Genomic DNA, 21,863 nt, shown 5'->3' on the forward strand with positions numbered 1-21,863 from the left:
CAAGTTCTATACTCCAAGTCTGATTTGCTTCCTCTCACGCTCTCTCAAAGGACTCTAGTGAAGATCAAGTGGATAGGACACTGCAAAAATGAAGAGGGTAAAGGGAAAAGAGGACATGGAGTCAATCAAGGGAGGCTTCCTGGAAGAGACAGATTTCACTTAATGACGGCAATGTTTAGAGGAAGTGGGAAGCCAGCAAGAGAGATCTTAGCTCTTAGTCATGATGTGGTTTTTCTGATAAGCTTGCTCGAGTTCCTGTGCCCAGAGAAGCTAAGAAGCTTGACCAAGGTCACACAGCTACTAAATGGCCCTGGCACAACTTGGGGGTCACAGCTAATTCCTTATGCCTTGTTCTGGAGAGGGAAGGATAAGAAGCAGGTAAGCATAACGTCGTGGGGCAGGGGACACAAGGGATCCACCCAGAGATTCTCAGCCTCCCTCTGCCACAGGGGGAGCACTGTAATGCGAAAAACAGTAAGGTGAAAAGCCAAGGCCTCAGGGTCAGACAGACCCTGCTTGGAATCCTGGCTTCCCCGCTGACCACCTATGTGGCCTCAGCAATGTCACTTTACCTCTGAGTCTCACCTCTCTCCCAGGATTGTTGCAGATTCAGAGAAATGGCCTCCCAGAACCCAGCCTAGGGCCCGGCTTAGTGAGAAAAATAACATGGGTATTATTATTCCACAATGCCAGGCCAGCCACAGATGGGTTGGCAGGGCTGGACCCCCAAGGGACAGAAGTAAACTTTCAGTGCCAGCCACTCCCAACCCTGCAGTCACCGGGCGCAGGTGCCCAGCAGGGGAGGGACTAGCAGGTCAGGTCCATGATGCAATTATAGCTCCCTGCTTTTGCTAAGTGGTGAACCATGACCCTTAGGAAATGGAAAAACAGACCACGAACGAGAAGTACAAAACCAAACCTCGGTGAACTTTTATTTCTCATTATACGGAACTGGGAGCAAAGCCAAGATTTCTGTCCTTGAACACTGGATACCCCCCCCACCCACAGGGGGACACTTACAGAGTCATCATGTCCCCTCGAATCTAAACCCCAGTGCTGGGGCCTCTCCAGTCCCACCCAGCATCGCTGCAGGGAGGGCTGAGGCCTGCAGGGGCCAGGCGCTTCCCCATGCCTGCACGGGCGTGAAATGTGGTGCACTGACTCGGCTCCTTTCCTGGCCGCTCCGCAGAGCAGGGTCAGAAGCAGCAGCATCCTAGCCCTTGCCCTTCTCCGGTCACCTCCGAACTGGTCAGAGAGGAGGCACGTTCTGCCAGAGGAAGGGCAAGAGAAGTCATAATTCACAGCTTATTTGCTACAGAAAGTGCCTGGGATCAGTCCTTGGCTGCTTCTGCCTCCAAGCAATCCACCGAAAATTGAGGTGAGGCGAGAGAAAGTGGGATGGGAGGGAGGGGTCCTTGGAAGGTCACAAGGGCAGACTGGCTGCAGGAGTGGGGGTCCCCAGAGGCCTCAATGATCCTGCAAAATTCGCAGTTTGTTGCTGGCAGGATGGCCTGGGAATCCCAGAGTGAAGACTCAGACGTCATAGAAACGTAGTCCTGCCCTCAGTCTGCGACTGTGGAAACGGAGATCAAAGAGGTTTGGCAACATAGCCGTGGTCACTTGGCTAGTGGCAGGGCCCAAACAAGAACCCTGGGCTCTCCTGCCTCTCTTCCTGGGCCACGTGCCACCAACAGAGGCTCAACTTTTTGGCAAACGTCTGCGGCAGAGCCACAGGAGACAGGAGAGCCTGGGCCAGCCTCGGCAGGGCAGGCACAGCTCTGGGGAGAGCACGTTTCTCCCTGTCCTCTTCCTCTCAGGCATTGACTGTGGCTCCAGGGGTGGGGCCCTGAAGAACATTCCCCATAAAGAAGCAAAATACAGAGAATTTATAATATAATACTCGCTCCTCTTCCGAAGGCAAAGTGACCAACAGAGACCAAACTCTAGAGAGAATCTGTCTTTTTGATGTGCTTGGTCTCTCTCCTGGGGCCTCGCACCACCAGGCACAGGAGAAAAGGGTGAGAGGGCAAAGGAGGTCAAAGGAACTGAACTAGGACTGGGGTAACCAGGGAACAAAGGGCCTCGGGCTGCCTGACAACAGACTTTTAGGGAGCCGGACGCACAGACCAGCTGTGACCCCGACTTTCACATTGACAGGTGAATGGCAGGTGGGAGGTAATGCAATCTGGGAATGAGGGAGGAGGAGGAAAGGCCAAGCTGATTGGAGTGTCAGTCCCTGGAGCTGTTTGCCCCTCTCCCTTGGGGGCCAGCCAGGGACTTCCCAGTCTAGGAAGGCCACAGTGCTTGTGGTGCCTGGTCACACAAGCCCAAGCCTGCTGGCACACAAGTCCAAGCTCAGCCCATTTTTCCTTCCTGTGCTCTCTGTCTCTGTGGTCAGGGGCAGGAAGAAGGGCATGCCCCCTGGGGATCTGCTAGTCCTCTTCCAGCTCCCAGGGGCAGAGCTGAGATCCCAGAGTCAGTACAATGATCCTGTCCATCCCAGTGAGAAAAAGTGGGTATGGCTTGGGGGCTGCACATCACACACAAGCCAAGCCCCAGAGAGGGGTGGGGAGCATGGAACAGAAAGGGATCGGGGTCTGTTTCCAGACAGAAGTCCTTGCAGGGAGGAGGATGCGCCCAGGGTCAGCGGCTCTGGACCCAGGCCCTGGCGGGAGTCAGGTCATGTAGCGAGTGATGGCACGGAGGGCGTAGAGCAGGGCAGCTTGCATGCGGGCCTCCAGGAGCAGCAAGTTCACGTGGACCTGGGGCACAGAGGAGGGCTTGTGGGTAACTGATGTCACTCCTTGCCATCCCCATCCCTCCCCGATTGCCACTATCCCTGACCACTCACTGCATCCTGCCCTTTACTAGAGAGATGCCCTGACCTTTCCCAAGGTTCTGAGCGGTTCAGTGCAATGACTGCTGAAGAATTTCAAGCACATTCATCCCTATCATGACTCATCTCTTTATCCCTCCAAGCTAAAAACAAGAGCTACCACTGAGTACCTATTTGGGACCAGAGGTTTACATTCATTTTCTCATTTCATCCTCCCAGGAACCTTGAAATGCAGGCAGTGTTTATTCCCATTGTAAAGATAAAAAGCTCAGAGAGGCAAAGTGAGTTGTCCAAGGTCACACTGCTACCAAGCGGTAGTGTTATGATTTGAACCCAGGTCTTCCTCACTGCCACTGAGGACCCTGTGAAGCACATTCCCATTTTACAGGTGAGTAAATGGAGTCTGAAATCACACAGTGGAGTAGGTCTTGAGCCTAGAACAATACACCCAGGTGTCCCACCTGGCAGGACAGACTCAGTCTGGGGTACCTCATTGGGCCCTGACCCCTTGCACCCTCCACAGGCCGGGCTTGTCTACTTCTACTCTGCTCCTCCCCCACGGGTTGTACCTTCTCTGAGTGGCGGAAGTGCCTCCAGAAGAGGTTGTACATTCTCCGGGTGGTCTTCTCTGGGTAGCAGGCCACCGTCTTGATGTAGACCTTGAGGTTCCGCTCCAGGAGCTGGTTCACCTCCCCATAGTCATAGTCATCGTATCTGGATGGAAAGCCCCCAGAGCATCACTCAACCTCCGCTCCCAAAAGTGGCTCCTCTCCCTACCCCCACCCTACAGAAGGAGGAACAGAGAGAGGCAAGAAAAGGCAGAAGGTAGGAGGCAACTAGAAGCTTGGTTCCTCTTAGAAAAACAGCTGACGTCATATATCACAGGCCACCAGACTCGCAAGGGACCATCCCAAGCAATGCACAGAGAATGAGCATGTATTGAGTACCAACTACATGCCATGTGAACACGTGCTCATGGAATCCTCAAAACTGTACACTACTGTGTACAAAACTATTGTATAGTATTGTATAGTATTCATCGGGCTCATTTTATAGATCAAAGTGAGATTCAGAGAACTGAAGTCACTTGCCCTAGGTCACACAGCTGGGAATGGGATTCAAACCCAGCTCTCCTTGGCTCCAAGGTCATTTTCACTACTTTATAGTAAAGACCACGGAAGAGGGGGCAGGGGGTGAGTGCAAATATTTACCCTGGAGAAGGAAAAGAGAAAGAGCAAAAAGGAGCTGGTGCTCATTTTACGGATGAGCAAACTAAGGCCTGGAGAAGGCAATTAACTTGTTCAAAGTCAAAGAGCAAGTCAGTGATGACAAGTCTAGAAGCCACTTTGTCATTCCCCAGTCCAGTGAGCCAGTGAGTCATCACAGATCAGTGTGGATGGGAGAGAGAGGTTGAAAACCGGAGGACAGAGTTGGTAGATGAAGATACAGGAGCAAGGACCGTGACAGAGAGTGGAGGAGGCTGGACTTGAGAGCTGGGCAAGAACTAGCTTGTGCCACACTCCGAGATGCCCATCCATCCTTGGCCTCCTCTGGGTTAGAAACCTGCCAATGACCAGCAAGAGGCTGGCCAATTAAGTGCAGCTCAACCCGCTGAGTGAAATATGATTTACAGCTAGTAATATACAGAAATACACATTTTCTACAGGGAACATGTACCTTTTTAAAAATTGGGGGATGTTTTTTGATGCTTCGAATAAATAGATGAGAAAAGCAAGAAGAAAAATCATGTGTTCATTAAAATATGTTCACATTTGATTAAATGAGTAAAATAAGTGAAATAAGTAGGCAAGAAAATCTTTTTTTTTTTTGTAAAATTATCTATGTTCTAGTTATTTGTGTATGGAAAAAAGACAGGAAGAAAAAACAATAATAATAGCAGGTGGGATGACGGATAATTTTTATTTTCTTAACTTTTTGTTATCTGTTTTCTAAACTTACTAAAAACCTGTCTCTTTTTACAAACATCAAATATATATAGGGGCCGGCCCGATGGCGCAGGGGTTAAGTGTACATGTTCCGCTTCGGCGGCTCGGGGTTGGCTGGTTTGGATCTCGGGTGTGGACGTGGCACCACTTGGCAAGCCATGCTGTGGCAGGCGTCCCACATATAAAGTAGAGGAAGATGGGCACAGACGTTAGCTCAGGGCCAGTCTTCCTCAGCAAAAAGAGGAGGGTTGGCAGCAGATGTTAGCTCAAGGCTAATCTTCCTCAAATAAATAAATAAATAATATATATATATATATAAAATAACCATTATAATTTCAACTGTACAAAAGCAACTATGTAAGAAAGAAAAAATGCAATAGAGAAAAATGTCACAGGATGTGGACATGGTTGTGGAGTAGTAGAATTTTAGGAAATCGTTTTTTTCCTTGATTCTTCGAATTTCCCACAATGTTATCAGAGTGAGATTTTTTAAAATAAAAAAATAATTGTTCTGTGTATATCCTTGACAAGAAATTTCACATCTAGGGTTTATCTACAAGGACTTGGGTCTAACACTATTCAGTGTACGTGGTGTTCGTTAATAGTGAAAAAACTGCAAACGACCTAAATATCCAACAATAGTGAAATGGTTGAATAATTATGCTTCATCCATACAGACACCATGCAGTGCTTAAAAAGCATAAAAGGTCTATTCATACTGACAAGGAAGGTGATTCACAAGAGACTGTTAGGTGAACAAAGCAAGTTGCGGAATATATTGAGTATGATCTCAGCACTGAAAAAGAAAAACCTACTCAAAAAAAATCAGAAAATACTTCGGTAACAAGATGAAAATGTAATTCATCCCAGTCTACACAGAGACAACCATTATTAAATAACATCTTAGTGTACAGCCTTCCACACATTTTCCATGAATGCATCCGCTTTTTTGTTTCCTTAGGAAAATTAGCCCTGAGCTAACATCTGCTGCCAATCCTCCTCTTTTTGCTAAGGAAGACTGGCCCTGAGCTAACATCCATGTCCATCTTCCTCTACTTTATATGTGGGACACCTTCCACAGCATGGTGTGCCAAGCGGTGCCATGTCTGCACCCGGGATCCGAACCGGCGAACCCCGGGCCGCTGAAGTGGAACAAGTGAACTTAGCTGCTGCACCACCAGGCCAGCCCCAAATACATCCGCTTTTAGAAAAGAAAAAAAAAGGGAACAAAAAGAAGATCCTAGTTGGTAACCAGCTTTCTTGTCTCTCAATACATTTTGAACACTTTCCCAAGGCAATATAAAGAGATCACTATTATAATTTTTAATAGCTGCATAATATTTCACTGAATGGATACATCGTTATTTAAAGCTCCCTGTGGACAGGCATTTATGTTGCCCTTATTTACTGTGAGAGAAGAACTGCTATGTAGAATGGAAATACAAATATAACTATATCTATATCTATATAGTTAGATATCTCGATAGTTATCTTCAGGGAGTGGAATTAAAGGGTTTCATTTACAAAGTTCAAATAGTCAGCACGTCTATTATTTTTTATAACCAGCAAAGAAATATATTTGCTTTGAAAAACAGTATAGGTAGGAAGAAAGGGAAAGAAAAACAAAGAGAAAAACAAACAACTGTGAGCTCAGACTGAGAACTTACAGGGCACACACACCCTGGATAAGGGGACAGGTGCTCACCTGATGCCAAAGACACAGTGGATGTAATTCCAGATGGCCCTGCGGAGCATGGAGGTGTCCACTCCAGTGTGCATGGCCATGGTGTTGTAGGTGAGGCTGTAGGCTGCCTGGAACTTCTCATCCAGCAGCTGCCCACCCTCGGGGTAGAGCCGCTGGATCAGTGAATAGCCATGGTCTTCCCAGGTATAATCCTGAGAAGCATGAGAAGGGGTCAGTGAGTAGAATCTTTGGGGCCTGAGGCTGGCCAGAGAGACTCTCTCCTCTGGAGCACGACCTGGCTCTCCATAATGCTGCCTCCCTACTGCAAATCTAAGCCGCTGCTTGGCCTGGGCCTGAGAGGCCGAGGAAGATGCACCTTGTTGATGACCTTCTCCCTGTGATCAGGATCCCCTGAGCTTAGGGCGCAGATAGGACCCTTCATGATCCAGGGTTCCCCATTTCCCTCCTGGAATCTTCAGGGAGAGAAGGTGCCCACCCCTGCTTGTTTGTAAACCCGGAGCAATGCCAAGACTAGCAGGGAGAGCCTACCTGGGCGCGGAAGGTGGGGGGTGCCTCAGCCCCTCGCCGGGTGAAGTCCTCATACCCAAAAGTGGGGTCTTCCACAAAGCACAGCATGTCTGGGTGTGGAGAGGGCTCCAGAATGTCAGCTGAGGATGTCAGAGAGAGATCACAGTGAGGCCAAGGCATGGAGCACAGAGGCCTCCACTCCTGATTAATCATCAATAGGGTGCCAGGGAATGCAGAGCAGAGGGCCAGAGCAGGCAAAGCCCCTTGGGACACTGAGTGGAACCAGGACTTCAGCTGGAGCCAGGCCTGGGGGAGAAGGTAGACCAGGCCCACGCACCTGGGGATAAGGCCCCCAGTGATAACAACAGCAATCACAGCAGTAGTAATTTATGGAGCTGCCTACCCTGAGCCAGGCTCCATGCTAAGAGCTTTGTTTCACTGTCCCATTTACCCTACACACCAATCTTTCATGTGGGAGCAGACTGAGACCCTGAGATAGGAAGTGACGTGTCAGTGATCACACTGCCAGAAAAGTTAAAAGGCCAGGACTCAAACCCAGGTCTGACCCCAAAGCTCATGCTCAGAACCTCTTGGAAGGGGTGGTTGAGACATGGCTGCCTCCAAAATACAAGAGGTGCAGTGCATGGCGGTGCCTACTCCCCAGCACAGACGGTGTGGGAAGAGGACAGTCCCTGGAACTGGGACACCTGTGATCCTGTACCTGAGGGGGTCACCAGCAGGCTCTCTGACTTCTCCAGCTCAAAGCGGCTCTCCATCTCCTCCTGGGATGCTCCCTCGTCCCGCAGCAGGCTTTCCTGCAGCTGCCTCATGCGTTCCATCAGAGCTTCCACATCCCGGGCCGCCTCAAAGCCCTGGAGCAGGGACCCAGTAGTGACCATCTACTCTTCCCTCGGCCCCAGGAAACCGCACATCTTTCCCACACGCCAGGCCTTGCCAAATGATCATAAAGGCCTAGTGTCTCCTCTGAGCCAGCCACTGTGCTGGGCAGCTCACATGGTCTGTGTTCCCCAGAGTGAAGTTTAAAAAGCTACAGAATAGACATGTTTTCTCTGAGCATCCACTTCCCTCACAGGTAAGGGATTTTTAAAGTATCTATGTTATTATATTAAAATAAGCAAGGCCACCTTATAGAATAAGAGGCAAACTTTGTATTTTTAAAGGTGCCAAAAACCTGGAGACTTTAAGCCTATGGGGCTACATGCCGAGAAGCCAGTCACATAGTTATTTCATTTAATCCTCACAACCCGCTATGAAGTAGAGGTCTTTCTCCTCATTTCACAGATGAGGAAATCGAGCTTCAAAGTCAAATAACTTTTCTAAGGCCTCCCCCTGTGAGATAAGGAAGCAGTGGCTTCTACCGAAGGACCAGAGGCCACACCAGCTTCCTCTCCCACCAAGACCCAACCCACGACTTACCCCAGAGTTGTTCAATGGGTCCCTGCTGGGGGGGCTGCTCTGCTCACTGGGGGGTGAAGGTGCCTGGGGGGCAGGGCTGCCCTCCGGGTCCCCCTCAGGGAGGATGCCACAGCCAAACACGAAGGAGGCCAGCGAGTGGCAGTGGGTGAGCAGGACCAGAGCCTGGATGAGCTCCGCCAGGGACCAGCTGTGCTCGCCGGTCTTCAGCAAGGCCTGGAGAGGAAAGAAGGCCAGACTTGCTCAGTGCCTGCCCCTGGGCTGCCTGCCAGGCCCCAGCCCAACCCCTGTGCTCCCTCGGGGACCTGCCTCTCTGCCCACTGCACCTGGATGTGCTCCTTGGTGATGAGCCATGGCCGATGTGCCAGCAACTTGTTGATCTCACTGAGCTTGCGCAGCTTCTCAGGAGCACGGTGGAGCCCAAGCAGCCACTCAGGGTCACCTCCGGTCTGCAGAAACTCGGCCATGTGGGAGCCCACCAGGTAGGAACACTGGTGGCGGGCGGCAGCCTGTGGAGGTGGTAGACAGAGCCTAGGTCACCGTCTTCTTTCTGTGCCCTGCTCGGGGTGGGCACCCCATGGAGGGAGACATCCCAGGACTCGCTGTTGCCTGAGAGGCAGGAAACTTAGGTTCTAACCCCAGCTCTGACACTGATTTGTTGTCCTACCTTGGCAGGTCACCCGACTCCATTATGCCTCAGTTTCCCAACCTGTAAAGCAGGCACTGAAGAGGCCTCTCTTCAAAATCTAAGGTTCTAGGGATGATCAGGTAAAACCTGGGCTTTCTCCTGCTCTATGCTGCCTCTCTTCCTCATCTATGGATCAATTCAGCAGGCCCACAGCAAAGAGATCTGAGGATAGAACCCCCACCATGTGGTCACCCCTCTAAGAGCCAGGCTCAGACAGGCTCACCATTATGGCAATGTAGTGGCGCCAGGAGCTGGCCAGGGGCCCATCTGTGTGTAGCAGCAGGTAGTGCAGGCGCCAAAAGCTGCTAAGGTAGTCGGGGTGCAGGCCCATCACCACTGCCAGGTTGTCCGCCCGCCCCGAGGACATCAGCGCCTCCAGCCGCAGGTGCTGCTCCAGGCTCTCAGCTCCCTCCTGAAGGACCTGCCAAGCAAAGGTGAGGAGAGCACGGGTCCCCCTCCTACCCACCCCACCAGAGACCAACATAGTCATTGCAGTGGGATTATAATAGCAAGGAGCCGAAAACAACCACCATGTCCAAAAAAAGGAGAAGAGGGGAGGAAAAGATATTTCATTAAGTGACTGAATAAATAGATTATATTAGTATATAGTATAGATAGTATATTAAAGTACAGTTTCTGCTGCCTTCCTGAAGCTTCTCTTCTAACAGTGCAAATCCATGCAACCATGGGAGGGGGGTAGAAAATAGTTCACATTTCCTGAGGGCTTTCTCCGTACCAGGTCTGAGCTTGGAGCTTTCCTTGCATTAGCTCATTGAATCTTCCCAGTTCTCCTGTGAGGTGAATACTATTATTTTCCCCCACTGACAGCTGAGGAAATTGGGGCCCAGAGAGGTTTCATTCTTTGCTCAAGGTTACAGATCTAGTAAATGCCAGAACCAGGATTCAAATCCAGATTAACCCCAAAGCCTCTTTCTTTCCTTTATTATAAAGGAGGAGTGGTTATTTATAAGAGATAAAATATAAGAACGCTACTTGAGCTTCAAATTCTGGGCTCCAGACATAAAAAACCAGGTGGTTGTTTGCTTTGCATTTACAAAGGGTGGAGGGAGCTAGGGGGTTTAGACATTTGTTAACAGCTCATTAACTACTTGGCCTACACGTTTAGGAAAGGAAAGAGGACAAGGAAACAAAACATTTGTCTTTGTTCATTGAAAGCCAAAGCAAAAGAAGGAAACTGTTGTTTTTTAATTTTTCTCTGCATGTGTTTAGAAGGTACCCCCCCACTACCAACCCCACTTTAGAATGTCAGCTGCATGGTGGCAAGGATTTTTGTCTTGTTCCCTGCTGCATGCTCAGCACCTAGGACAGTGCCTGACACAGCTTAATCCTTCAAAAGGTATCTGCTAAATAAATGAATGGGTGATCTGATTCAACAGATGAAAGATGTCTCTGTTGTATTAAGTGAAAAAACAAAACGAAACATAAAAACAACCAAAAAGAAAAATATGTTGTAAACTATGACCTTGGTTCTGTATGGAAAAAAGTCTGGAAAACAGTAGCAAATAGTTAACTAGCAGTGATTATCTCTGTAGGAGGTGGGATTACAAGAGATTAGAGCTTTCTGAAACATTGGAAATTTTTTAAATAATCAACATATATTACTTTTGAAGTCGAAAAAAACTTTAATATATATGCACAAAGAAGAGAAGATAAACATAGATAGTTCTATCTTCTTAAGGAAAAACAGGCCTTGTTCTGGGAATCAAAAGTTTGTTCAGGGGCCGGCCCCATGGCCGAGTGGTTAAGTTCACGTGCTCTGCTTCAGTGGCCCAGAGTTTTGCTGGTTCGGATCCTGGGCGTGGACATGGCACTGCTCATCAGGCCACATTGAGGTGGCATCCCACATGCCACAGCTAGAAGGACCCACAACTAAAATATACAACTATGTACCAGGGAGCTTTGGGGAGAAAAAGGAAAAATAAAATCTTTAAAAGAAAAAAAAAGTTTGTTCAATACCTAGCTGTGTGACTAACACTTCATCTCTTTGAGCCTGTTTCTTCCCAGCAAAATGAGGCTAATACTCCTGCTTTGCAGATTAAATGAGTCAGGAATCTGAAGGGGTGGTTTCAAAGCTGCTATTTCAAGAGATAGGAAAAGACCCTCACCCACCCAATGCCCCATGTCCTTTCTTCCCAGGGACCAATTCCTAACCCCTTCCAAGCTTACCTCCTCCACTGGGATGAAGGCGCTGGGCCCTCGGGGGCCTCGCCGAGCCTGGCTCTCCCTCTGCTCCTAGAAGGAAGCACATCACAGTTCGTTGAAGGTAAAGGGGAGGACTAAGAGGATATTTCTCTCTCCAGTTTTCTCCTCCTATGTGAGAGGCCATACTGAGCTTTCAAAACCACCTTTCTGGTGCACCCTGCATGGAGGAGTCAGGTGGGAGATATATGCCTGTTTGGTGGGCGGAGAAAGGGTAAGCAAGAAAGAGGGCTCACCCTACAGGCTGAGTTCTTCAGGAACTGGGCAGGGACCCAGGAGCCCCAATATTGGGTGGGAGGGGCCCAGAGAAGGGAAATATATAGTCACCATGTTGTACATCTCTAGGAGGCCACCTTCTTGGCAGGCCTGTAGAACCCATACAAGAACCCCCCTCATTTGTATCCCCAAGCCAGGTCACCCAGTACCCTAGATTCCTATGATGAGGCTTCAGTCTCTCTCAAATTGTCATCTCTTCTTCCCTCCCACCATCACCACCTCATAGACTACCACTGTCTTTTTTTGTGTGTGAGGAAGATTTGCCCTAAGCTAACATCAGCACCAGTCTTCCTCTATTTTATGTGTGGGATGTCTCCACAGCATGGCTGATGAGTAGAGTAGGTCCGCGCCCAGGATCCGAACCTGCAAACCTGGGCCGCCGACGTGGAGCATGTAGAACTTGAACCACTCAGCCATGGGTCCGGCCCCATACCACCATCTCTTGTCTGGACCACTACCCACAGCCTCACCAATGGTCTCCCTGCCTCCATAGCCCTACCCTCTCCTATCTATCCTTTACTAAATTAACAAAACAAATGAGTACATAAAACATCCTCCCTGAACCCCACCTCTAGGACTAAGAGCAGATTTAGTGAGTACATGACCCTGGTGGTATCTAAAGGGGGCAAACGTTCTGTAGCCAGAGTAAACTTTCTCAAGAGCAAATCTGATCAACTGGCTTAAAACCCTGCTTCTACCCCCTTAGCCTTCCAGATAAATTAGTGTCTCAGGCCCATCGCCCTCCCACCGGCCACTCCTCTTGCAGACCTAACTGTTATACTCTTCCAGGTCCGGGAACCCTCTTCTGACCCTCATCTGTGACCCCACAATTCCCAGTGCTTTTGCTTTTGAAAACATTGTCTTCCGCCTGACTTAGGGCTCCCTACTAGCAGATCACATTTCATGGAGAGCAGGGCCAGGTCATTCATACTAGTCTGTGAATGAAGAAAACAGAAAGCAGAGAGGCGTGGAGGGAGCCAGGGCCGGGCGTGCCATGCTGACGTGAGCAGCTCTTCTGACGCGCACGTCCTGGAGCCTCTTTGGAAGCCACCAGTCACGTACTCACTGAATCTGCTGCTAGTCCTCGAGGTGGGGTTCAGGGAGGATGTTTTATTTACTCATTTGTTTTGATAACTGGGAGGGGGCTCTCAGCACTGGCCTCGGAAAGAGTTCACTGAAACCAGAGCCATGCCCTCCCTGGACAGAGACAGTGTCCCCCTAACTCTCCCCTTCTCATTCAAATCCAGACCTAGTACCAACCCCCACATGTCCGGGGACTACAGATGGAACCTTCCTTCTCAGATGGCCAAACCTCTGAGGGAGGCAGAGCTCGGGGACTCTGAAAGACCACAAAGGAAAGAACAATGGGACCTGGAAGTCAGTGAGTACCAATTCTGCCACTAACTTGCTGTGTGACCCTGGAGAAAGTAATCTAGACTCTCTAGGCTTTAATCTTTGGCAACGAGAGTAGTTGGCTGACGGCTCCGGCCCCTTTTGGCCCACACTCCTGGGAGCTACCAGGCCAGGCTGGTCCAAGTCCAGCATAGAAACCACGACCATCCCCATCACTCCCGCTTCGGCTTCCCTCCTCCCTCACCAAAGAGAAAGAGCCTAACAGCTCTGTCTGCGAGATAAGGATTGCTGACTCCACAAACTGGGCCTCCCCGCCGCTGCCGCCCAGGGGACCTGAGGACAGACAGAAAACCGCAGCGGGGTGGGGTGGGGACGGGCAGGGGGAGACTGGGTTTGGGGAGCGGGGACTAGGGGGCAGGGGAGGAATAGGAAACAGCCTTGGGAATCTCTTCTCCCTCTAATATCTGCCCCAGGAGCTGTGAAGGGAAGGAACTGATACCTGTGGTTCTTTAAGTGATAGGTCTGGATCCACCAACATTTTCAGCCCTAATAATGATGGTAACAATAATAATAAAGTAGAGTCGAGTTAAAAGATAAGGGCTCTTGACCCAAACTGCTTTGGCTCAAATGAGAACTCCACCACCTCCTATCTGGTAGCTATGGAAGCCTCAGTTTCCTTGCAAATAATGGGGATACCCACTTCCCCCTGGGTAGTCAGGAGGATTTAATAAGATCGTGCCCTGCAGCCCTGACCTCAGTACCTCCATCACAGTGAGCACTTAATAAAAGTCATCTATCATTAACCTCATCGTTATTTCAAACAAAGCCTATGAATCCAAGCAGTACTTTAGAATCCCTTTGAGAAGCTTTTAAAGAAATACCAATGCCGAGGTCCCACCTCCAGCAATTCTAATTTAATTGGGCGGGGCCCGGCATGATTTAGAGCCAGGGGGGAAGGCCATTGTTTTGCACCATTTATTGATCACTTTCTCAAGTATCAGGCACTGTGCTAAACGCTTTCCAGGCGGAACCAGAATTAATCTGTTCACTCGACAGACGTTTTTGATGACTCCATTGCAGGCAGCCAGAATACAGGAGTAAAAAGACAGAGTCAGCCTTCACAGGATTTACGATTTCATGGAGAAAGACAAACAAATGATGAATAGGATTTCAAATCATAGATTATATAAAGTAAACAACATAGAGCAATGAGAGTGTCTGATGGAGTGGTGGGGTGTGCAATATTTTAGTCTGAATAGACAGGGAGAGCCACTGAGGAGGTACCCTTTGAGCTGATGTCTAAATATCAAATATCAAAATGAGCTGATGAGAAGGCAGCAGGGCCTGTAAAGATCTAGGGGACCAGCATTCCAGCCAGAGGGAACAGAAAGTGTAAAGCCTCGAAGGCAAGAAGAACTAGATTCTAATCCAGAGCTCCAATACCCCCAATGCTTCCCTGACCTTGACACACACAACTTCACGGGAAGGGGACAGGGCAGGGTCCCACTGCCAAGAGATGACACCTCCAAATCAGCCCTCCCCTATCCCCTGGGGTAGCGAGTCAATAATAACAAAGGTAGGGAACAACACTGATTACCGCTGGCTAAGCATTTATTTCATGTGCACTTTAAGGTAGGAGCTACAGGCACGTTTGCCTAGGTGGTCCAGCATTTGCTGGTTTGCATCTAGGGTGTGGACCTACACACCTCTTGTCAAGCCACGCTGTAGCAGGTGTCCCACATATAAAAAATAGAGGAAGATGGGCACAGATGTTAGCTCAGGGCCAGTCTTCCTCAGCAAAAAGGAGGGTTGGTGGTGAATGTTAGCTCTGGCCTAATCTTCCTCAAAAAAAAACCAGATAGGAACTACTACTAGTAGGGCCCCCATTTTGCAGATGTGATCAAGACTCCAAGAGGTCAAGTCACTTGTGGTCATCAGCCAGGAAGGAGGTGGCAGAGTTGGGATACAAACCAGGTTTCTGCAAGCGCAGAAACTATTCCCATCCTCTAAACTTCTCAAGGTCTCAACAGCCCCATGGCTTTGTACCTGGGGTTCACCAGGAGAGAGAAGCCCCTTCTCCCTGCCACAGCCCCGGGGATCCGCTGCCCCCAGTCACGGCACCTGGCACACTGTGTTATTTCTCACCTTGAGGGCACACACTGGATCGAGTTCCCTGTTGTTACCCCGGTGTCTAGCATAGCACAGTACAATAGAACTTTCTGCAATGATGGACTATTCTAAACCTGCATTGTCCAATAAAGACAGAAGCTTCTAGCCACGGTGGCTGAGCATTTGAAATGTGACTAGGGCAACTAAAAAACTGAATTTTTTTTCCCTTTTTTATAAAGATTGGCACCTGAGCTAACAACTGTTGCCAATCTTTTTTTTTTTCTGCTTTTTCTCCCCAATCCCCCCAGTACATAGTTGCATACTTTAGTTGTAGGTCCCTCTAGTTGTGGCACGTGGGACGCCACCTCAGCATGGCCTGATGAGTGGTGCCATGTCTGTGCCCAGGATCCAAACCGGCGAAACCCTGGGCTGCCGAGGCGGAGTGCGCAAACTTAACCACTTGGCCATGGGGCTGGCCCCTAAAAAACTGAATTTTTAACTTAAAAAATTTAATTTACCTAAATTTATGTGGCTAAGGTCTACAATATTGAACAGTGTAGGTTCAGCACACCTGATAAAGGCAAGATCCCCACCCCCAGTTTACAGATGAAGGAAGGGAAACCAGAGGGGGCAGGTAACGTAACCAAGGTAACACAGCTAGTATGGGGCAGAGGGGAGAGATCAATGGTGGCTGTTGGTATAGTTCCAGCTGAGGGGATCACCCAGAGCAGCAGGAACACTGACGACACACAGCCCTCTGGGTAGCCACTCAACAAGGAGGGCTTCAGGCAAGTTGTAAAAAGAGGATAGTTCCCTCAGAGCTCAGTGTCTGGTTTCTAATTTAAGCGTTCACTAAATGTTTATTTTTATATTAGGTTAGGCACTTGCACACAGGTTCCATCTAATCTTCATCACTTTCAGGCTGGGGCTGGGGTCTCTATTTTGCACACAAGGAAAGATTAAGAGTAAGGTTCCAACAGTTAAGCACTGACAAGTGGCCACTCTGAGATTTGAACTCAGCTCAGTCTGGCTTCCAAGGGTTCTGTCCACCTACATCTGCCTCTTGGAGTAGCCCCAGCCTTTATTCTTGATATCTTATCCAGAGCCTGCCATCCCCAGGACTTAGCTACAGACACCTGTGAAGTCACTCTGCCAGCTAGGAAGGGACAGAGACTCCCCTGTCCCACCCCATGGACAGCTGTGGTCTGAACCCAGATACTTGTCTGGGTTCACACCTGAGAGGGAGACACAGCCCAAGCAGACTCTGACCTCCAGCCTGGTGGGGAAGAGGGTGTGAGTGGTGCCATAAACTCCTATGCCCACCATGGGCTGGGCACTAGGCTAAGCGCTTTACACATCTGATCTGGCTGATCTCTCACAACAACCCGGGGGGAAATAGGTCTGATTACCCTTTCTTCAGAGACAGCTCAGCGAGGCTCTTTCTGAGTCCTGTTCCAGACGGCACAGCTCAGATCTGACTTCAAAGCCTGCACAGTTCACAAGGGTCAGCTAAGCCACAAGGGGCAAATGGTTAGGAGCCATTATTAGGTGCTAAGAACAGTGCTGGGGATGTGACCTACAGAGTGTTCCTAGTCTAGCAAGGGAGATAGGCAAGAAACGGCTGATTACACAACTGTTACACCATAAGTGGGATAAAAGCTCCTACAACGGAGAAGGGGGAGTGGAAGAAGGTATGCAGAGGGGCCTTATCTGGCAGGGGAGGAAAGGCTTCCTCAAGGAAGTGATATTTGAGGAAGTGATTCTAGAGCTAACAGGGCTCTGAAAACATACTACCAGTACCAGAGTGACGCATCTGAAGGCCTTGACCCCTTGAAAGGGCATGTGGTAAGTGAGGGGAGTTGAGGGGGCTGAACCTTTGGGTCTTCCCTTGGGCCTTGGGCTTCAGGCTCTGTAAGTTCAGCACCCTGTGGTCTCCTAAGGATTCCACTTAAAGCAGACATCTTCCCAAGGTCCTCTTTTCTTGAGAGAGAAGAATATTTAGGGCGAGTCCAGACATCACCAGCTTTTCCCTCTGCTGACAGGTGGCTTCCATCGAAAAGCCGCTCCCTCAGGGTCTGCCCAGACCACCTGGGGCACCCCCTTCTCCCCAGACTGCTTCCCAGGCACTGGCCCCCAGAGCGATGGACCAACTCTCACCTCAGGCAGAAGGCATGGGCTCTGGCAACCCCTGTGAGACACTCTGGGGGAAGGGAAATGTGCACTATGGCCGCATGCTAACAAGAGCCAGCATGTCTGATGCAGTTACAATGTTCCAGGCTCTTCGCTTGGCCTTTGCTTGTCTTCTCAGTCAATTCTCCCAACCATCCCTCGTAGATACTATCAAATCTCCATGGGAGGAAGTTGCGGATCAGAGAAGTAATCACTTGGCCAAGGTCACATGGCAAGTGAGTGGGAGGGCTGGGACGGGAACCAGGAGCTCTGCTCTGCGGCTCCAGTGCCCAGGTGCTCTCAATAAAGACCATTTCCATTTTTTAACAAAGACAGGAAACAGAGAGTAAAGTGACTTGGTCAAAGTCACCCAGTTGAGAAGCGGCAGGAGCAGGTTTTGTTCCTCCACGTGGGGCTCCTAAACTGCGGTGGGGAAGGATAAACAAGCTGACAGATAACACAGGACAGGGGCCGCCCGGTGGCGCAGCGGTTAAGTTCGCATGTTCTGCTTCAGCGGCCTCCGGTTTGCTGGTTTGGATCCCGGGTGCGGACCTACGCGCCGCTTGGCAAGCCATGCTGTGATAGGCGTCCCACGTATAAAGTAGAGGAAGATGGGCACGATGCTAGCTCAGGGCCAGGCTTCCTCAACAGAAAAAGGAAACGCAGGACACAAACCATCCACGGCTGGAGGTAGGACCGCCAGAAACCATGCATTTCAGAGAAGGGCAGCAAATTTTCCCAGGGTCACAGTTTAGGACTAGCACTTTGGCTCCCAGCCCCAGTAATACACTTGGCACCACTTGCACCATGCTCCAGGTCTGGAAACTAAAGAAACAAGCGAAACTCCCTGTGGTGCCAAGGACACTGGGAAATCCTAGAGACACAGGCCAAAGAATGAGCTACTCTGTGGGGTTAGTGAAGGAAGCCTCTTCATAGCTGTTCCTGGGCCTCGATTTTCGCATCCTGTAAAATGGGGCTATAGTGTAGCTCACAGTTTGCTAGTTTAGTCCTGAGGACTCAGAGAAAAGGTAAAACCCGGAGCCTGGCCTCTAGTTAAGTGCTTAATGATAAGATGTCTATTACCGGGGCGGCCCCCATCGCGGAGTGGTTAAGTTCTCAGGCTCTCCTTCGGTGGCCCAGGGTTTCGCTGGTTGGAATCCTGGGCACTGACACGGCACCACTCATCAAGCCATGCTGAGGCGGCATCACACATGCCACAACTAAAAAAATACACAGCTATGTACCTGGGGGCTTTGGGAGAAAAAGGAAAAATAAAATCTTCGGGGGAAAAAAAAAAGATGTCCATTACTGATGGTGGTGGTGATGGGGGGCGATGGCGGGGGGGGGGGTGTCGGATCAGGCCTAGCCTTATTCCTAGCCGCACTGCAAAGGGAGTCCCTGCGAAACAAACTTCTGGGACCTCAGATCACTTAGTAGGGCGCAGCTTAATCGGCGCCCGGCTTCGGGAGCCGCGGCCAGGGTTTCCCCCTCTTTCGCCAGCTTTGCCGCCGCCTCCCCTCGCCGTGGACCCGACAGCATGCCAAAGCCCCGGAGCGCCCGCGCCCCCACCTCCAAAGCAGGGGTGCAGGTGAGGGCGGGGGACGAGGTCGACCTTCGCTGATCACTCTCAGGTGCCCCATTCCCGGCCCTGCGGGATTGGAGCAGGCACGTATCCTACCGAGAAACAGTCCCTCGGCCCGCCAGCCCCCGCCTAGAGGAAGGGACTCTGCGGAAGGGGGCGGGGAGGAGGAGTGGTCGGGCCGCTGCGGCTGGGATTTGCCTGGACTTGAAGACACTCTCGACAAGAGCCCAAACCCAAGATAACCTCCGAAGGCTCCGCTCTCATTGGCCAGGAGTCCGAGGGAGGGTTGGAGGGCTCCACAGCCCCAGGGGTAGGGGCCGGAGAGGGCCGAGGCCGCCAGTTGATGCAACCCCATTCCTGGCTTACGCGTTCCACTCCCCCTTCCCGAGTCCGGGGGGCGGAGGCGGGGGCGGGGGGGCTCACGGACTCAGCGGGGACAGCCAGAAGCTCGGACGAGGCTCAAGGGAAGAGTGGCGTCGCTCGGCCGTCGCTTACCTCCTCGGCCCCGGGGCCGCCGCCGCCGCCGCCCCGGGCGAACGGCAGGTAGCCTTTCAGCTCCGTGCGGCACTCGGAGTCCGCAACGATCATGGTGTGCTCCAGGTCCCACCGCGGCTCGCCGAAGGCCAGTGCACCCCTGGCGGGTTTGGACGGATGCACGCAGGAAGCCGGGACTGGGGCCGCTGGGGAGGTTCTAGAGCCCGGGCGTCTCTCGGGGTTCCAGAACGCTCCGAAAGCCTCGAATCCGGGCACGACCGCTGCTGCGCTGGACTCTCCTTTCCTCCGGCTTCTGGAGCGGTGAATGCCCTCGGGAGCCCGGGACTGGTCGCGGCGCAGGGGTTCTCACGGCCCGGAGTGCCCCTGGAGTCCGCAGTGGCCGGGGCTGCTTGCAGACCCAGCGCTCCTCAGCATCCCCGCCGCGGAACTGCCAGCGCTCGCCGGGCTCTGACACCAGCAGCGCCGCTCAGCCGGCTGCGGTCCCTGGGCGAGGGCGGGGACACAAAAGCCCCGCGCCGCAGCCAATCAGATGCCTGTTTCCCGGGGAGGCGGGGGCCACACCTCCCTCTGGAGCCGACAGCTGGGCCAATCGGCACCAGGAAGCGCCCGGGAACTCTGGGAGCTGTAGTCAGCCTCGGGCGAATGTTGCAAACTTTTGCAAAAGGGTTTAGTCAGATTGTTGGCAATACCCGACGAGAGTGACAGCCCGGAGAGTCATTAGAGCTGTGTGATGAAACGGGACTTCACCAGGATGGGCCGGAGAGCCGGGTGTGGAAATCCCTCGCAAGTGTGTTCCTCAGCTTTTCAGGTCCTGGAGGGACTGGCTAGGGTTAGGAGAGGTGGTGCTAATTATAGAGCTGAACGCCAAATCTTTGGAGATCTGAAGGCAGAGCCCGTTCCTCTGGCCTCCGGGAGGGCTCCACTTTCAAATGTACCAGACACAGGGAATCCACCTTATTTGTGGAGTCTCAGGAAAGGCCTCATTCATTGAAATGTCCTTGGCAACCTCATGTCTAACCTCAATCCCTGTTGCTGCGGTTTACCCACTTCTGCTCCCTTGAGCCCTCCCTGCCACCCCCCACCCGCTTCTAGACAGAAACTTTATGACAAGATGTTCCACTGGGTCTTTTCTCAGCTCTCTGTCTGGCCACTCCTTCTCTGACTCCTCTTTCTCCTCTCACCTCCTGGAAGGTGGGTGTTCCCCTAGTTTCTGTTTTTATCCCTCCTGTCTCCAGACATACTCATCCCTGATCTCATCCATTTCCTGGCCTTCAGCTCTCCATTTGGGAGTAAGTAGCCTCAGCCAGCACCTTAAAGCTGACTTCGTCTTCTCCTGTCCTCTTCCCACAGCCTCTTCCTCAACAGTTTTTCTTCAGAGCTGTACTCTTTGTTTCCATTTTAAAGTCACTGTTTACTCTGGATAGAGAATACTGGTAGGAACAGGGGTGAACTGGATGACCTCCGAGGTTCCCTCTGAGACTTTCTGAGTTTAGGCTTCCAATTCCAAAGACGGCCCTCAGACTTGCTCTCCGGCCTCCAGCCTTTTGGGTGAAGGAAGTTAATCTCACCCTCTGCTGAGCACCCAAGGCAGTGGGCAGGGGCTCTATTATAACACTTCTCGCACTCTACCTTGTATTGCAATTTTCTGTGTACATGTCTTATCTGACTCTTTTGATTATAAGCCCTTCGAGGGCAGGGTCCATATCTTGACATCTTTGTCTTCTGCCATATGCCACCTAGCACCATGTCCTGCCAATAATATGCCCTTGGTGACTGAATCCTCCTTTGAATTGAATTCCCCTCTAAATCACCCTATGTCAGATTCAGATTTCATTTTAAAAATCTACTCTGTAATGTCAATGTTTAGATCAAAAAACTTTACTGGTATTTTATCAGCTACAGAATAAAGTGGAAACCCCTCGGTTGACATTCAATATCTGCCAAGATCTGCCTCAACTATCTGTTCCAGTCTTATCACCTGCCACATCCATGTTCCTTGTTTGGCCTCTAACCCTTTCTTCCAGTAATTGTCTCTGCAAATCTCTGCCCACTGAAATCCTACCCAGCATTCAATGACTTCAAAATGCCACTTCCTATGGAAAGTGTCGCTTCTTCAGCTCAGCTGAAAATAATCTCTCCCACTCAACTCCTTATCACATTGTTTCTACGTTTTTATACCGCTGGTCTTCAAATTTGATGCAGCCTTGTTATCACGTCTGCATGACTTAGGCCTTCCCTCCAACTAACAATGAAACATGTTTTCTACCACTTTTGCAAAGTGAGGAAACTTGAGCTTAGAAAGGTAAAACTTCCTGTCGAGGTCATCTAATATCTCCTTTTGACTGCACCAGGCTGTGTCAGAGCTCCTTGAAGGCAGGAACTGTGTCTAATTGTCTCTGTATTCCCCTCTGGCACATAGTGAGTCCTCAGGAAATATTTTTGAATAAATTAATATGTTACTCTCCTCCATAGAATAACCCTTTAGAATCTTCAAGGAAGCAATTAAATCATTCTCAAGGCCTCACTTACAAAGTTAGTATTTT

At 50.6% G+C, this 21,863-nt stretch overlaps 1 protein-coding gene across 1 annotated transcript; it reads right to left on the reverse strand.

Moving 5' to 3' along the window:
• Positions 1 to 906: 906 nt before the first annotated feature.
• On the reverse strand, positions 907 to 19,455 carry SESN2 (sestrin 2). The gene is made up of 10 exons (XM_005607284.3): positions 19,321 to 19,455; positions 11,304 to 11,369; positions 9,340 to 9,537; positions 8,755 to 8,937; positions 8,432 to 8,644; positions 7,716 to 7,866; positions 7,016 to 7,134; positions 6,488 to 6,678; positions 3,406 to 3,550; positions 907 to 2,762 (listed from the first exon to the last, which is right to left on the reverse strand). Exons 1-10 carry the CDS (start codon positions 19,411 to 19,413, stop codon positions 2,676 to 2,678), a joined length of 1,446 nt encoding a protein of 481 aa, XP_005607341.2. The 5' UTR covers positions 19,414 to 19,455; the 3' UTR covers positions 907 to 2,675.
• Positions 19,456 to 21,863: the final 2,408 nt, after the last annotated feature.

Source organism: Equus caballus, chromosome 2 (genome assembly GCF_041296265.1).
Source record: "Equus caballus isolate H_3958 breed thoroughbred chromosome 2, TB-T2T, whole genome shotgun sequence".
NCBI classification, from domain to species: domain Eukaryota; kingdom Metazoa; phylum Chordata; class Mammalia; order Perissodactyla; family Equidae; genus Equus; species Equus caballus.